Source organism: Phocoena phocoena, chromosome 16 (assembly GCF_963924675.1).
Source record: "Phocoena phocoena chromosome 16, mPhoPho1.1, whole genome shotgun sequence".
Lineage (NCBI taxonomy): Eukaryota > Metazoa > Chordata > Mammalia > Artiodactyla > Phocoenidae > Phocoena > Phocoena phocoena.
In genome coordinates, this window is record NC_089234.1 from 64,956,011 (window position 1) to 64,974,563 (window position 18,553).

At 37.4% G+C, this 18,553-nt stretch overlaps 2 protein-coding genes across 2 annotated transcripts in view; one reads left to right on the forward strand and one right to left on the reverse strand.

Annotated features, from left to right (window-relative positions):
- The window catches only part of LRRTM3 (leucine rich repeat transmembrane neuronal 3), a 177,887-nt gene extending 160,816 nt beyond the window's left edge, over positions 1–17,071 (reverse strand). Inside the window, exons 1-3 of the mRNA XM_065894479.1 lie at positions 16,892–17,071; positions 15,021–16,552; positions 7,997–8,084 (exon numbers count right to left, since the gene is read on the reverse strand). Of these exons, the coding sequence (XP_065750551.1) occupies positions 8,010–8,084; positions 15,021–16,552; positions 16,892–16,895 (1,611 nt within the window). The 5' untranslated portion in view covers positions 16,896–17,071 and the 3' untranslated portion in view covers positions 7,997–8,009. The remainder of the gene's footprint in view (positions 1–7,996; positions 8,085–15,020; positions 16,553–16,891) is intronic.
- Positions 1–18,553, forward strand: part of CTNNA3 (catenin alpha 3) — a 1,581,444-nt gene that overhangs the window by 659,360 nt on the left and 903,531 nt on the right. The window lies entirely within an intron of this gene.

Genomic DNA, 18,553 nt, shown 5'->3' on the forward strand with positions numbered 1-18,553 from the left:
ACAAGGGCTACTGAAAAAAATGGTTACCTCAGTGTGCTCCTTAGACCTGGTTCTCTCCATGACCAGATTTTTAAAGTGCAAAATAATTTGAGATTGCATTATATTTACTGATGCAAAAAGAAAAAAAAGAAAAGAGACAGGAGGACATTATTCACTAGCAATTCTTGAGTCTCCCATGAAGTTCATCAAGGACTTCCCAGTACAGGGATCCTTGGCCATTCTTTGAATAAAAGGGTTAAATCTGTGTGTGTACGGGTGAGGGAGGGGTGGAGGGACCACAATTAGAAATCTGTAGATTTACAATGACACTTCACAATATGGATGAATCTCATAAAAGATAATGTCACCAGAAAGAAGCAAGACTCAAAAGAGAGTACATTCTTTATGATTCCATTTATATAAAGTACAAAGCCCGATGAAGCTATCCTAATGCTGTTAGAGTTAACAGTAGTTGTTACCCTTGGAAATAGGGCTAGTGATTGGAGGAAACAGAGGGGCCTTTTGGAGTTCTGGGAATCTTCTATTTCTTGATCTGGTTGTAGAGAACACAGGATTGCCCAGTATCCATTTGGCTTGGATAACCTTGATAATACGTGCACTTTTCTCTGTGTATATTGTATGTCAACCATAATCTTTGTTTAAGCTATAGAAATGTCTCCCACATAGTAGAATATTGCCAAACTAGTTATGCCTCTGCCATCCTTTCTCAAATTCCCAGCATGCAGGAGAGAAATTAGTCACTATTTCCAAAGAGCAAGGTAGTTATCATTGGATTTTCAACTCCTTCCCTTGTTCACTTTCTTTCAGATTTACCCAACAGTTTTTTTTTGCCCCTCCGCTGCTGTATTGAGGTACAAAACTGCATTTAAATAGCATGTTTAACAGTTGATGCCATTGTCATCAAATAACACCTTATTACACAGAATACCTTGTCATGGGGATTTTTCAGTTCTATGCTTAGTGCTAACTGGAAGCCAATGGCAATACTGAAAAATAAAGGGGTAGGGGATCAGGGTCTAGAAAGGCTTTTTAGGAGTTGTCTGGAAAAAAAAAAAAATCAGACTAGGAAAGAACATCTTGAAGGTATGTCATGGAAAGATCCAATATGTTAGAATGGTATAGTCAGTTTTTAATTTCAGACAGTAATTTTTTTCTCATATGTGTTAAAGTATAAGAACAAAAGTCTAATAAGATTTTACACTTAAAAGTCATTAACTAACTGATTAACTAAGAATCCACATAACAGCTGTATGAGGTTTGTGTTAACTATCTACCACTTCACAGATCTTGTGTCATTTTGAAACTCTTACAGCTCTTTTCATCTCTGCTCTTTTCAAAAATCTTTAAAAAGAACTAATTATTATCATGTCTCCAGTGAAGGGCACGTATCAAATTTCTCTCCTGAAAAGAGAAAACTCAATGCTTTATGAACAAGTGACTTTCCAAAACCAGTCAACTAATTAAATGTCTTTCCTGATGAAATGACTCCAAATTTCAAATATCCTTTGCCATCTGTTATGTTTTGTTTGCCTTGAGTAAAGACAAAAATCCACTTGCGTGCCTGCATGTAGTAGGTGCTTAATAAATATCCATTGAAATCTTTTATTGTAACTTTTGGATAAACTGCTTTGAATAATTCAACCATTATTTCACAGACTCAATTGAAATTTTTGAAAACATAAATAATGTGTTCCTTTCTTCCAAACGCCTAAATTATTTCCCACTAGAAATGAATTAGGTGCTAAGTTATATAGACTATTTTATTTGCTCCAATAGTAATAGCATGTTCCCTTTAGTACCGAGTGTTGGGGGGGATGTGATATGTCCATGTTTGGGGTACAAAAATGAAAAAAAAGAGAGACATACAGACAGACGTTAGAGCAGATTTTAAAGAGACATCTGAAAGGTAATGGAGTCAGTTCTTCAAGTAATGTTTATGAGAAGGAAATGATGCTGAATTATTAGAAAAGGACAATACTAAGATCAAAAATTCCATTAATGGATATTAATAGAGGGCTTTCAGATTTTTGGTAAGCCCTGTTTGAGTTTGATTTAATGACTTCTTAATTAAGCTCCAGGAATATTTAATCATTTTCTATAGACTGCAGACTTCTTAATTTATATGGTTAATATGGGAACTTTCACTTTCCCATTCATATCAACTCATTGCGTTGTGAAAACACCTCATGAGAGAGGTGAGAATAACTTATTACTTGCTGTGCCCACAAACATGTCATCTCAATTTATTCTTGAAATTGCCCTGAGATGTGAAGCACCATTCCCAGTTTACAGATGAGGAAACTGACACGATGCCATGCTGCTAGTCTGATTCAAAGGCTGTAATATCTCTTCCATAGCAGGAAATAAATGTAGTCTTCCATGAACAGATTTAATTTGAATACCTGCAGGCCACATCTGTCTTGAACTGGTTCTGCAGGTATTCATCTGTGCACACTGATGTACTGATTTAATAAAAACTTAGATAGAAAAACCTCTTCTTTTTTTTTCGCTCTTTTTTTTTCATTTGTTGGCCCTCTCTTTCACCCATACCCAGCTCACGCGGCTTGAATTCTGGCTGGCACGGTAGTGCAGTCAAGGCTGCAGCTGTTAGCATCCCCTCCTCCCATGCTCATCATGAGTTCTGCAAATGAGCCCTGCAGACTGGTATTGCGTTCTGCAGTTCATGTGACAAACAGCTTTTGTGGCCTTTGATTTTTCATATCACTCATAAATTCTGGCAGCAGACGGGCTGTTTGTCAGATTCACATTCCATACATTTGAAAGTAAAGAGTTGACGATTTCTGCATTGAAAGTGCAGAAATTTATTTGTATAAGATTTATTTATAAATTTTACTTAAAACTACTTTGAGAGGAACCTAGGATATTCTCTTGGTCCTGCCTAACTGCAAATTATTTCTATCCTTGTGCCATAAATCTTGATAATACGTCTTTTAAAATGTGCCTGAGAGATGTATTTCGTGTTTAGAGTGCTGGATTTTAGTGAGTCAAATTGTGCTCGGGCGGTATGTTTGCCTCTTCACGTTCTGTGTGACACTGTAGGAAAATGGAGACTTCAGTCATTCAGCTGCAGGCTCTAAGAAAGCCTGTTGTAACTGTGCATTTTAATTAACCGAATCAGCTGAGGAAATGTTGTCCCTCTACTGTGGTGTAGCTGTCTGCCTTGTAGCGTACATCCCTGGAAAAACAGAGGACTTCTATTTCTTAAACTGCCTTTCCCCCATAGTCTTTAGGAGTGTTGGGCTTTTTCTTTTTTCTTAAATTACAGGTGGAGAAGGTTTAATTAACTCTAAAGTGATTCTCCAGGAAACTCAGTTGCACTTTTTTACAACACTTTGCACTACAGTATAGTTACTGCAGGATGCGTGCTGTGATTGGAGCACACAGAAACATTTGTAAACTTAAATCTGTTTTGTCATATTACCAGAGATGGCATCTGCACTTGGGTACAGTTGAAATACAACTGAAGATCACATAGTTTGGTTTTTTTTTTTTTAACTAATCAGTGGGCTACTGTGAACCGAGCCAACAAAATGGGAATAATTTAACCATTGATTATTTCTGCACAGCACACTGCTGGATGTTAAAACTGAGTTGAGTATGAGGAGGTAGTTGTGGTTCAAAGAGTTACATGCAAATTTGACCTCTGGAAGTATAATTTGTGAGCCTGGCATTGAAAACTGCTGAATACATCCTGCTGGAAACTTCTTGCCTATGTGATTGGTTATAGGTTAGTTAAGCACTGAGTTCCTTTCATTCAGCTGTTAACCAACACAGAATTTCTTGAATCTATAGTAGATTAGTGCCGGTTTCAGAACAGTGGTATTTCATCGTTTCAAACTATACGCCATGGAGCCCAGGGCCCTCTACCTGAGCTAGACCAAGCAGATTCCAATACTGAAGATTAAAAATAAAACCAGAACTCGACCACTTCTTATGTTTCTTTCTTTTAAATAAGAATGGAAACAAAAAAATTTCTTTTTAAAATTAAAGTAACCACTGGGTATATCTTAAGCAAGAGAGATATAGATTAGAGGTAAAAACTGATGCAGTGTTTATAGTAAAACCCTGAAATGGATAACTAAGAGAGGGACTAAGGAATGCAGTCCTTGGAAGATCATTAAAAATACAATTAAATTAGCTTAGAGTTTCAAATAGAAGGTAAGAAAATGGACTGCAAGGTTCTCAAAAACCCTCATAGCTACAAGTTTTATGACTAAATGAAGGTTTCATTTCAATTCTCGTATTATTACATACGTTCCAAAAATGAATCTGCTCCACTGATGGCAAAGATTACCACAGTCCAGAGTCTGAGTGATACCTCACATTTAAAGGAATACTTGGATGTTCTACAAATCTGCCCTGCCTTTACAAATCACGATTAAAATGTGACTTAAAAATATATTCAGGGGGAGGGACTTCCCTGGTGGTGCAGTGGTTAAGACTCCGCACTCCCAGTGCAGGGGGCCTGGGTTCGATCCCTGCTCAGGGAATTAGATCCCGCATGCATGCCGCAACTAAAGATCCCATACGCTCCAGCTGAGACCCGGTGCAGCCAAATAAATAAATAAATAAATATTTAAAAAAAAAAAAAATATATATATATTCAGGGGGGATGTAACTGCTATTTCTGAAATTAAACTACAGTTTACAAAATTATAGTTCTTCATTTATAGACCTAAAAAAAGCTATTGAATACAAATAGATTTTTGACTCCCTTTTAAATTAAATTATTAGACTGTGTCATCTTAATTATTGCTTTTCTAAGAGAAAAAAAAAACCCATTAGTATTTTCCTCTTAACCCAGTCAGTAGGTGCATAGTCAAGTATAGTATAGATTGACTTATCAATAAAGTTGGATAGAGGGAAAAATTGAAAGATATTTTAAGTGGTGATGAGAGAGAGAGAGAAAAATTCAGTGAAAAGGAGTAAGAGGATGGACAGAAGGTAGGAAAGGAGAAACCCAGCAAACGGCAGACACTTCAATCCTCTATAATCAATTGTGCCTTCTGCAAAATCAGTGTTCAGGAGGTAAACAAATAATGAGCATTTCTAATTGTCACCTTCTTAGTATTTGATGTTTGAAACCTTCAATAGAATAGTTACTTTGAAAATGTATATAATCAGAAAGCCAAAGACCTCTGACTTGGTCTCTGTGATAGTATAGGGTAGCCACTTTGGGAAGGGAGGAGAGGCCTTGGAGTGTGTCTAAAGCAGAAGCCTTGTGGCACTAGGCATGGGATGAGAAGATATGAAGCTAAAGAGAAAAGGACCTTTCCCAAGAGGCAGTGAACAAGGAGTAGTCACAGATGTATGGCTTTTACAACAAAAGCTGACTACCCAACCTTTGCTGAAATCAAGATGTATTCATTCTTTGAATGAAATATTCTTTCTTTGTCCCACATTTTTTTTAGTTCTTAGTAACTTTAACATGCCAGCTAAAATGGTCATACCCTTGGTAACTGTCAAAGAAAAATTGTTGTTAGATTATTCACAACATAGAAGCAACTTAAATCTGAACGTGATTCTTAAAAACCGTATTTTGTAAGAATAATTTTTGAAACCAGTTTACTGATAAATGAGAAAACTTTATATGTGAGAAAGTACATATAAAATAAAAACAAAAAAATGTACATGCAGACTATATAAATAAAAGGTTGACAGTAGGGCTTCCCTGGTGGCGCAGTGGTTGTGAGTCTGCCTGCCGATGCAAGGGACGCAGGTTCGTGCCCCGGTCCGGGAAGATCCCACATGCCGCGGAGCGGCTGGGCCCGTGAACCATGGCCGCTGAGCCTGCGCGTCCGGAGCCTGTGCTCCGCAACGGGAGAGGCCACAGCAGTGAGAGGCCCGCGCACCGCAAAAAAAAAAAAAAAAAAAAAAGGTTGACAATAACCTTATAATAATTAACAGAAAATCAGTTCAACAGACATCTACTATGAATAAAACTCTATAACCAATCACCACTGGATGGAAGAAGAGATGGTCCCTTTCCTCAAAAAGGGTATGAAAACACATTAATAACTCTCACATAAGGCAGCCTGTGATATTGTCTCCAGTAGACATACAAAATATCATGGAAAACAGGGAAGGGCAAGCAAGATTAAGAAGACTTCTAGAATGAGTAGAATTTGAGTTGGATCTGTTATAAGAAGACTCAGAGATTGACAGGAGAACTTGGGAGAGGAAAGCCATTTCTCACAAAGGAAATAGCTTGAGCAAAAGCACAGAGGTAGGAAAGCACTTCAGTGTTAGAGCATGGGGAATAATGTGGAAATAAAGGTAGGGATGTAGTTGGGCTTTGATGGGAGGTTTAGGATTTTGGTCTTATGTACCACATTACTCTTCAGTATTAATCATGTGCCCAGTTGCCCCTGAGCTTATGGCAGTTAAGATTCTATTTCTTGAAAGTCTGCCAGATGTCTGTTTGTTATTTCATGTAAAAATAGATAGTGGAATACAGCTATTAAAGCATTCTGTTATACTGAAATTTTTAGCAATTAGAGCAAATAAAGGAGAAGGTTACGATTATGTACCAAGCTTTATACTAAGGGATTTTATCTAAGTCATCTTATTTAATCATCTAGGAACTTTATGAGTATTAAATTAAATAATATATGCAATGTGCCAAAACAAAGTACATAAAAATATTCAAGAAATGCTGATTCTTTGCCCTGTTGTGACAATCCTGTGATGATTATATTATTTTACACATTTTTATTTTTAAGATGAAGAAGCTAACACTCAAGATTTTGCAGTTATTAAATCCCAGAACCAGAATTCAAACTGGTTCATCCTGGTTCCATAGCCCACATTTTTTATTATATACAATATTGTCTCTCCGTGGAGAAAAACTAAGGAGAAAGCCTGTGTATAATGGTAATTCACTGAAGAGATTTCTCAAACTATAGTTTACTGAATGAAACATGGATTATCTGTCCTGCCTTGGTTCCTTTGGGAAGGCCCAACTTCATGTTTGAGAAAAATATAGAGGTTTCTATGTAGGATAATTTCAGAGGTGCTTGCAAAGCACTTTTGCCCTCAAAGCATAACCCCTGCTCTCAGTATATGACTTTCTCACCTTTAGCAAAAGGTTTTTATCCCCATTTAGGTGTAAGTGTCCTTGGAATCGATAATGATGCTAGTTGAGATCTGGGGATACATATTGGGTAAGGAGTAAGGAACCAAGAGAGCCCTAGGTAGCACTGGATGGAGGAATTTCAGTATGGATAATCCTAAGTGGAGAAAAGGCATGGGAATGGAGGCAGGGAAGACAGAAGGCACACATCCCAGACCTGACTAGATTGCACCCTAGAGACAAACCCAGTCCGTTTGTCTGATCAATCCAATCACAAAACTGATGAATTACCCTGTGACTTTCTGACAGGATCAAAATTTGAGTGGGGAGTCTAGAAAAGCAGGCAAAATGATACAACAAAAGCATTGGGAAAAGATCTGCAGGCAGAAAACAAAACAAAACAACTAAAAAACAAACAAAAGAAACCTCTGTGTTAGAAGTGGGAAAATGTAAGAAACGTGAAGCTTAAATTCGAGAATATGATGGGAAACCTGGAAGGTAAAACAGATGTCAGGAAAGTGAAATACAGGATGTTCATTATTTAGTATTATTTTTAAGATTAAGAAATAAATAACATGATCTTTAGACTCTATTTTTTTTTTGTCTATCTTGACCTTTTCTTTTTAATTTATAGCTAGCTTAATGGTTTTGCATTTCAGTGTAAACTAAGACCCCGCACATCTCTGTGTGTTCAACCATAAAAACAACCAAAGTGAAGCCCATAAAAATATGTAGATTTTTACATTTTACTACTCAGTCCTCCTTGTAAAAGTCCATAGGGCTAAGTGCATGTTGCCTTTTAACGACATAAAATAGGCTGGAGTGAGTGCCACAGGCTGGGAAGATGACTACACCAGCAGATCAGAATTTAACTAGCAGAGGGATATCCTAATGGTAACTTACTAGAAATCATTTCCTAATGGAGCTGGAGGTGTATAATTTGGCTTGAGAAGCCTGGTGTGGGTAGGGTATGAATTATTTTAGGGCAGTCCTATAAAGAGGGACAAGATTTAAGATTAATAGATGAAATTTATCAGAGAACAGAGTCAATATAGGGACTCTGTTCTTATATTAAAAAAAAAGAACTATACACACATTCCTGGCACATAATAAGTCAACTACACAAAAATACACATACACGTAAACAAATATGTGATAAAATGTGAATAATCCTATAGGAAGGACATGGATTCTTTTTTTCCCCTAAGCATCTAAAACATGTCTAGCTTGGTGGAAAACACAGAATACTTATGTATATAATATGTCCTGTGCCATATTAAACAGATCTTTAATTATTCCATTTTAATTGTAATTCAGTGATGTTACCTAACCTTCCTTAGGGTAAATGGCAGTACTCCAACCAAATATTTATACCTTTTAACTTTAAAATTTCATACAAATTTTGCAGAATCCCTTTCATAAATTGATGAAAAACAAGCCAACACTGATCCTAAAGTGTCAAGTTAGTTTTTAAACCTCTTTCACTGTGGTAAGTTATCACAGGTTTATCAGAGACTTTAAAGTCACTCAACTACTTCAAGATCAACATGGTATGTCCTACAAGTTTCCTTTAAACATTCTTGTGAGATGGTGGTTGACCGCATCAAAAATCATGTTCCTTTTTTCAGAGAGTACAGCAGATCAAACTTAATGACAAGAAGCACTTTTTTGTTTTTGTTTTTTGCGGTACGCGGGCCTCTCACTGATGTGGCCTCTCCCGTTGCGGAGCACAGGCTCCGGACGCGCAGGCTCAGTGGCCATGGCTCACGGGCCCAGCCGCTTCGCGGCATGGGGGATCGTCCCAGACCGGGGCACGAACCCGCGTCCCCTGCATCGGCAGGCGGACTCTCAACCACTGCGCCACCAGGGAAGCCCTACATTTTGTTTTATGGTCTAACTTTTTTTATTGAAGATAGGATTCTCCTTTGAGTAAGATGACCAATTGTGTTGATTTATATGAGGCAAGACCTTTTTTGTGTGACATAGGAAGTAGAGAACAACAATTTAAGAGTGGGATAAAAGCATAACTGAAATTTTTTCCTGGGTCAGGAGGAAATGGGAGTCCCTGAAAATAAGGTATAAAGAATTATCAAAAGAGTTATCAATTTGCATTACAACATTTGCTGGGTAGGTTTAGAGAGAAGCTCTTTTTCTTTTTTTCTCTTTTTTTTTCAATAAAATGGATTATTATTGCATATGGAGTTTCTGCTATTAGAAAGTACAGTTGCTAAATAGATTCCCTCTGCTTGGTCTTACATTGTGACCCAGATAGTCTTGTTCTCTCTGTGTTCCTGAAATTCTCCTCGCATGTTCAGGAGACCTAACTCAAGAACATATAACAATAATCCTACGAAGGTAAAGCAGAATAAAATTTAAAAATGCTTTTTCCACTGAAAAACCATCATCCTCTCTCTGTCCTCAAGAGATTTCATAGGAACTCAGCTATCAAAGAGGATGGTTTTCTACTTAAATTATAAGAATTTTGGAAATACGTCTGCTACATCATACTTGGTAAGAAAAGCTACGTCCAGTAGAGAGAGATTTTTGATTACACTGGTCATTTTTTTGATGGAAGGCCCAAAAAGAGTACTCTGAAGTATTTAATTTTGCATAAATGAATAGGCTATGACTCATAAAAAAGGCTTTGTATTTTTATGCTACTTTTTTTAATCCAGTGATTTTCAACAGTAATAACTGGTAAAGTCAATAGTAATTTCTATACTAGGAGGAAATTTTGGATAATCTTTCATTGGGGGGAAAAAAAAGAAACAACAGAATAGATGTCATGTAATCGATACCTGGAATATGTGCTAATCCCACTGTAACATGTTAAAAGCAATTACTTTTTGCTCAATAATGACGTTATCTTGCCATAAATGTTATATTTATAAGGTATAAAGTCGACAAGGGCTCAAAATAGTGATACTGAAGAGGGGCAGGGCAAGTAACCTATGTTAATTGAAAACCTTTTCTATAATGATCTTTTTTGGGACCCAATTAGAATTTTGATTTAGTTTGATAAGCTCTGGTTGGTGTCTATTTATGTTTAGTGTACATTGCAGTCATTATTGATATGGGATGGAAGAAACTTTTTATGGAAAATAAACGTCAAAGACAAATTAAGTTATAGACTCACAGCCAAGTCTCAGAATTCATATTAATGTAAAGTGGATTTAGGCTTCTGTTACATAGAGGTTAGTAATGTCTTTTTAACCCAGGCCAAACATAGAACACTGGCAAACATAACTGATTATCTCACTAAATACTTTTTGAAAATAATAGATAGTTGCCATTTTAGAGTTTACAAAGTGTTGCTCACATTTTGTCCTCCCAGTAACCATATGAAGTCAATAATTTTGCCCGTTTTACAGATGAGTAACTTCAAGTTCAGAAAAGCTGAGGAATTTCCTCGGGATTATATGATTTGCAAGTGTCAGAGAAATTTGAATCTAAGGCCCGTACTCTATTATTTACATGGCCATGATATGTTCCTTAAATCAAAAGAATCATAGTATCTTTTTATATAGATTTTCTCTGTAATATTTCTACTGTATTCTACCCAACTGTGCAAAAATCAACAATGATTTTGAAGAGTAGGCAAAAGTGGGTCCAATTCTATAGGCTATTATGATGTTAGATTCTAGAAAGTCTTACTTTCACCTGTGTATTATCTTACTAGTTTTCAAGAGTCATTTAATACAACCTATTTGCCTTTCATCAGTTCTGTTTCTCTTACAACATTTGTAATTAAAATCCACTGATGTTACTTTTTGTGTTCATGGTTTATTCCAGCTGCCTCTGATTTTTGATGTAGGTAGCTAAGAGAATACAAGTATAGCAAAATTCCATGGGTTTGCATAAAATCCAGATTCTAATGAGAATCCAGGGAAAAGGGAATAAAAGAGGCAACACAGTTTCTGAATTTTTCATTTCTCATTTCTCAGTTCTCATTTGTCATGTCTGGAACTCATTTTGTCTTAGGCTTCATGGCCTGATGCTGTTTCTGATGCTAGTTTAATCCACACTTTAAATAAGCTAGTTGAGTTCTCTTCTTGGTAAATATCAAGGGAAGAGAAGGTATTTCATGCACCTACAGCATCCTGAAAATCCTTACCAAATCTACAAATCTGACTCTGCATTATCCTTCCCCAGAAGGAGAGCATAATTTCATTATCTATGAATCATCACCTCTTAGACTGTAACATCATTGTCAGAGAGCCTAATAGAACAGTGTTCAGCTGACTGGAAAGGGGGAGGGAGGGAGAGAGCGCTGGGGCAAAGCACAGGTCACTGGCATGATAACAAACTGGAGAGTTCCAGAGCTGGATGGGGAGGCCTCACTCACTCCACAGCTCAGACACTCCTGACTGGTAAACAACTGATGCTGGTTCTTTCAGTATTAATATTGAAATTTGTTTTCCCCAACTTATTAAATTATATTTCAGTATCCTGCCTATGGAAAATATTCTCACTTAATGAAAATATCAGAATATTTGGCCGATGTTGATGATTATAAATACTTAAAAAATATGTCTTATCGATTTTTGTTGCATTATTACTTGCTCTTCATCTTTGGACACTTATTTCTAGCCCTTAGTTCCAGTTCTGTGGCCTCTGGGCATTACTAAATAAGTCAATATACAAAATATGACTTAAAAAATTGTACTATAACCATGTTTCCAAGGGAGATGAACGAAATAAAATTAAAATCTGATTCATGGATTGAAAACCATATGTTGTAAACCACATTTACATAAGGGTTCAGGATAAAAAAACTAAATAAAATGTTTGAATAGCTGTGGTTAGTCTAACCAGCCACTGGAGGTCACTGATGCTCCACAGTAATACAGTCCATTGCCTGTCTATTTAGGCAGTTGACTCACCGAATCAAGAAAAAATGGTTTAAATTCTTTGAAAAGATGTAATGTCAACATCCTTGGAAAATATAAACTCATTTAAAAGAAATATATCTTGCATAATTATTGCTTGGAAGACTGGCCCTATGCTGCAGTAGCACTATGTGTACCGGGGCTCATAAAAATTTGGGGATAAAACCCATACAGTTCAGAGACTAAACTGTATTTCCTCTCTCTCTGGTAAAGCATTCAAAGACTGAATCCGTTCTTCATTGATGCATCTCTGCTGTGTATTTCAACAGGTCAGGCTGCTTATTTAACTGTTGTCACCTTTGAGGAAAGTCAGACACTTAATATAAATTTGGAATAGAAAATGAAATATCAGTTATATTTTTCTAATATGCAATGAGTTTTTAAATACTTATGAGAATAGATTTATGGTATGCAGTCCAAAAAGTGCCATGGGGTGATGGTGAGGACGATGACTTTTGAGCAGGACATTCATTCACCAGTTGGCTTTGTTAAATTTATAGTGGCGAACTAGTGATTGTCTAACCTACAAGAATTATGTACTGAGAACTAAAGAAGCTTCATTCCCAAAGAGAGGGAAAAGACTTTTTTTTTGGAATTCCATGTACTGAATCAAAATTGCTTTTACAATCTAAGGGATTTTATTTTGGTTCTTCTCTATTATTAAATTTATATGTAGTTAAATTTAGGCATTAAAAAATGACCAACCTTCAAAATTTTGGTCACTCATGTAATCTTAACACACCAAGTGGCTTTGAACTTTAGAAACACTTTTAATACAGCAAACATATTTTATATATACTAGCAGTACCACAGCATCAAGTATTTGCAAGAGTTTCAAAATATGAATATAACTATGCCTTGCCTAAATTTATTTGGTATCCATGACAAATGAGGCAGAAGGTCAAGTCAAAGAATAAAAATGGGCTTTTTCACTTTAACACTGCATTTAATTAAAACAATCATGTTTAGTACAGGTAAAAATGAGGCTGACCAAAGAAAGTTTTGTTTTTAGATGGAGTATGTATTTACTGACATTTTATGAAAAATGTGAAATGACAACTTCAGTGAAAAACATCGTGGTAGTTTCAGTCATCCAGTTCACTGTACTGTAAGGAAGTATCTGCATTATTAATCAATTGGGAATCCGTGACTATTTGCCATTAATAAATGTATATCCAACAGTTATACATGGACAAATATATTGTAGCTGTGATGCTTTTCTGAACTGGTATCTATTTTAAGGTTTCATAAAAATCAAAGTACAGTTCCTTGAGAAATCTACTTTCGACGTTCCTTTTTCTTTATTGCTTATAAAAGTATGATTTTTATAATCTGGCTTCTTTGCAATTATATCTCACGGTGACTTGCCTAGATTTTTCCTCTCAGAATATGAAAAGCCTCCAAACTATATAAAAATGCTGGTAAAAATAGCCATTTACTTTTTCTTTTTTGCTGCAGTGATTCTGTTTTGAAAGAACAGGGGCATGGCTAACGATATAAAGCTTGTTGACAAGCCAAATTAAATGAAACGGGCTCAATGTTGCAATTCCTGATTTTTGTTCCTATAATAGAATTCTTCGTTTTGGAGGATGAAAGAGAATACTGGCTAAAGACATTTTTCTAAAATCTAAATGAAATGTGGTCAAAGTTACTTAAATACAGAAGCTGTGATATTTGTGCTGCAGGCAATAAACTTTCACCACTGACATAAAAACATGCATGCAGCTTGCAGATTGCCAACAGGGTCTGTACAGAATCATACTGATGAATGGAGTTCACAATATAGGTGAACAAGAGGACACTGTAACATCAGCAACAGAAAAGCAAAAGACAACTGCCATGGGGTTGGTCTTTTGTCCCGTAAGATTTATTTGATACGTTTATTAAGGTGTTGTCAAAACTATCCTTTTTAACGAGGCTGTCGGTGGTGGAAAGCGTGTCTTGGAATGTGTTCTCTTTACACCTCTGAATGAAGTGTCAGTCATCAGGGGACTGGTGTGTGTGCAGAGCATAGAGTGGAACACAACCGGACAGCCTGACAAATCCCAAACAGAACAGACAGCTCATAATTCCACTCCCTACATTAGGGTCCTTAAAAGAGCTGGAAAGAGAAATTTTGGTAAGCTTCCAACCACATGCATTTAGCAAGCTGCATTCCCATTTGCAAGCCTCATCTCTGAAAACTCCTTAAGGTGAGGAACAGTGGAGAAATCTGCCTCCTGCCTATTTTATCTACTTATTTATTCATTTATACTTATTTTAGAAATGTGGAGGCTAGAAGAAATTGACAGTGAAACCTCTAGTCTGATTTTTACAGAGAAGAGTTTCAGAGACAAGGCTTCAGGTCTAAAACTTTGTATTTTTACTGTCTCCTCACATTTTGCAGTTGTCTACTTGCAGCATTTTAACCCTTCAACAGTTTTCCCTAGGCTTGCTTTACTGTAATTCAAACACCTCTGGAAACTGCTCGGGGTGCTGCTTTAACAGAGCACCATCTTTCAATAGTTTTCTGCAGTTTTCTTTTTAAGCTAGGCATTGTTTTAAGGCTGTCCCTAAATGTTCTATAATCAAGTCCTCACCTAAAATCAGTTCAGGCTCCAAGTACCTGGGATCATTCACTTTTTCCTTGATTTGCCAATAAACTGCAAACCTTCTAGGACTATAGATTCGGTCTTGCCAGAAGGAGAATAACAGCCGATGTGAAGGATTACTTATGAAAGAAGTTTTGTCTTAAAACAAATGTGACATTAATGGAATCAATAAAGGGTCTTATACAATAGGCATTAAATTAAAGCAGAGTTCAAGCTTCACATTGATTGTGGTATTTAAATTTCAATGGGTTAATTATGTATGAAAGTAAAATGACCAGTATTATGAATGTACTAAAACGGACAGGGAAGGACCTTGCCAGCAAAGTGAGAGGGAGAGGGAGAGGGGTAGGGAGAGGGGCACCACATTCCCTTTATAGTCACCAGAGTTCAATAAAGCACCACTTATTTCCCAGCTTTTAAGAGCGCTTTTATCACAATGGTTCATACCTCACACTCCCTGGAGCCCGATTTGTTATAGGTGCAGGGTCCCGTCCCATTCAGCAGCATCTCGCTGGTCTCCGTGTTGGTGGGTTTATAATCTACATAAAATTCCTGCGTGCTGGGAGTCATTTGCTTTAGGGACTGTCTTTTCTTTTTCCTGTGCCTTCGCATGAGGGAGCGCTGCTGCAGCTGCTTCATGCTGGCAGGGTACCGCTTCCACGACACGTAGATAACAAGAAGGATGACGAGCACAGACAGGAAAAGGGCCACGCTCCCTGCGATGATTTTATGGAAAGAGATGTGCTCAGTGTCAGCATCGGTCTCTGGGCCAGGCTCCGTGGCTCCCACTGTGGGGGGCAAAGGGGGTTTGCTCTCATGCTTCGGCCTGGGGAGCTTGGGCTTAAATGTCGGCTTTGGGAGAGCCCTGGCCAAATCAAACCTCTCCGTGGTACTTTTGCCACAGATGCTGTAGTTCTTCACTGCATCGATAACATTTACTCCTTGCAGCTCTTTGGGACTGGCACAGATAATTGTATTCTCCCTCAGTCCTTTAAAATTTTTCAGCCAGTTTACCAGGGAACAAATATTTCTGCTGCATTCCCATATATTCCCGGCAAGACTGATGTCATTGAGGGATATCCAAGAATCCAAAATCTCTTGACCAATAAATGTGAGCTTGTTGGAATCCAGGTTGAGGCGCTGCAGATTTGGGACACACTGGAAAACACTAGGTCCACTAAAAGCTTCGATCTCATTGCCTGATAAATCAAGCCTTTGTAATGAACTCCAGGTCCAGGACATGGTCTGTCCTATGACACTGATTTTATTCCACTGCAAGTAAAGGTTCTGAAGGCTCACCAACCTTGGGAAAAGGGCCAGATTGAGCTTAGAAAATTGATTGTGCTCCAGGTGAAGTTCTTTGAGTCTGATCATGCCTGCAAAGACATTCCTGGCTAAACTTCGGATCCGGTTATATCCCAGGTCCAAAAGTTCCAGGTTGCGGCAGTCTTGGAATATTCGCACTGGGATGTTTCTCAGGGAATTAGATCGTAAATGTAAACTCAGCAGCTTTCGCAAACCCCGAAACTGTTCAGATCCCAGAGAATGCAGCTGATTATAGGACAGATCCAAGTTCCGTAAATTTGTCACAGGTCTGAAGGTATTGTTGAGAAAATAGGAGATTCTGTTGGAACTCAGAATCAACTCTTTGAGTCTGCGTATTCCATTAAAAGCATTCTCATCAATATTGCTGATATGGTTATGGTCAAGGTACAGCCAGGTGAGCTGGTTGAGCCCTTTAAATTGATTATACTTAAGTTTTTGAAGGCTGTTATAGCGAAGGGACAAACCTAAGCAACCAGCAGATATACTTGAGGGTATCTCCTGTAATTTCTGAGATTCACAATATACCATTTTGCCTTCACACCTACAGCCCTTAGGGCATCCTCGTTCGGCAGAAGAAAGCATTGTCAGTAAGACAGTGGGGGCTATAACCAGTGCTACAGCTGATCCGCTCAGTAGCCTAATTACATTGAAACCTGGAAATAAAAACAACTTAGAAAAGTTATCCCCCCAAAAAAGGAATTCATTTATTTTTTAATCAAGCAAAAATAAGCATGTATTTTCTTTTTTAGAAATTTAAATCTAGATAAAAACATTTAACATCAAATATCATCTCCTTATAATTTAAAGAGAATTGTCTTTAGGCTTTTTTTTTTAAATAGTTAATCAAGGAAACATGGCAACTAAGCAATCGAATTTATAGTCTTAGAGCAGAGCAAAGGTAATCTCTACAATAATTAAGGCAGAATTAATTTACAGATTAGTGGATTTTTTGTTTTTTTTAAGAAGAAAAGAAGAAAAGTGACAAAACATACCCATCCTTTGTATTGTTCAAAGGTCGTCCTTAGGTCTTTGCTTTGGCTTAGGGGGCCACTTGCATGACAGCCCCTGTCAGCTGCACTGTAGTGAGTCAGGGCTCGCTGACACCCAGGAAGAAAAATTGGACCCCTTGGGAGATGGACCGATTTTGGAACATTATTCTTTGCCAGCCACGCAGAACACTCCAAGAACAAATAAATCCCAACACCGCATTTGCAGCAAAACCTCAAAATCTTCCTAGGTAATAGGATCTTCATGAATATTACGTTTTTGCATCTTTACAGTTTTTTTGTGGGGGGGGGGGCGGTGTAAAAAAAAAAAAAAAAAAAAACTGGCTTCTACAATTTCTTCTTATCGGAAAGCAAGATGTATTCCTCCAGGCAACATGAGGCTACCTGAGCTGCCACATCTGTATCCCATAGCCCAGCATTTCTGGTGGCGAGCACCCACTTCAGCCACAGCGCTGCATTGGAGCCCGGAAGGCAGGAGAGCCCCGTACCGCGCACACGCTCAGCTCACTTCTGCAGACTGTCATTCTGAAAGCTGCTCGGACTGTTGCTTTGGTTTTAGTGAATGCAGTCTTATGTAAAGCTGCCCCCAGTGGTGAAGAACATTATGGGCATGTGCAGAAATGTCTCTCTTTTATCTTGCAAATGAGCAGGCTTTCTGTTGGAAAATGAATGATTCTTTTGGGTGGCTCAATAGGAACTGAATGGTCCCCGTAATCAATAACTAGCAACGTTTTCTGTAATTTCCAAGTCTTGTTTTACAATTTGGCAACGTCTTTATTGTCTGCATCCACTTAATCGCTAAACATGCGCTGCCCAGAGTTTTTCTTGAGCTTGACATGAAGTTCACAGACCGAATGTCAATTTTTCTTAACCTCAACATAGCTTTGAACTGAAATTTATAAAATGAATTATTGAGCTGCCTGCCCATTTGACCTCTTGGAGTCACAGCGATTATATTATACAAGGTGTCTCAGGATGCCAGAACATGTACGTTTTGGAGTAGAGAGGATAACTGGTGACATATAAACTAATGTGTCCAGTAACCTCTCTGGTTTTCCCACAAAAGACATAATTGGTTTTATGGCTTATGACTTGGTTTGTTGTTTTGGTTGCTGTCATTTTATTTTTTTAATTAGAAGAGAAATAAGCCATATTTAATGTGAGTACAAGAATCAAGAGATCATCTGGTTCAGTTTATTGATGCTGTTACTATTACACTAGCAATATTTATTGAGCACTTTCTAAGTGCTTTAAATGGGCTATCTTATTCTATCTGTAACCAATATTATGATGTAGGTCCCATTAAGACCTTCATTTTGAGGATGAGGAAGCCGAGACTTGGAAAGGTAACCTGCTGAAGGTCACATAGCAAGCGTCAGAACTGAGATTTAGAACCATAGCTCTCTTAGCTTATACCTCTAACTGCTAGATGATCCTGCTTCAACAACATTGTTACCTTCACTTTAAAGTGAGCCAAATGAAAATTATCCTAAGTCACTGTGTCAGGGAAGCTGTAATAAAATAAAATTCTTGATTTCTAGAATAGGTTTTCATAAACTTCTTTGGTATGAGTCTTCTAACAAGAATCATAAAAACTAAAGAGGAGAAGCTTAGCCTAATGATTAAGAGGAAGAATTTTTGCATCTA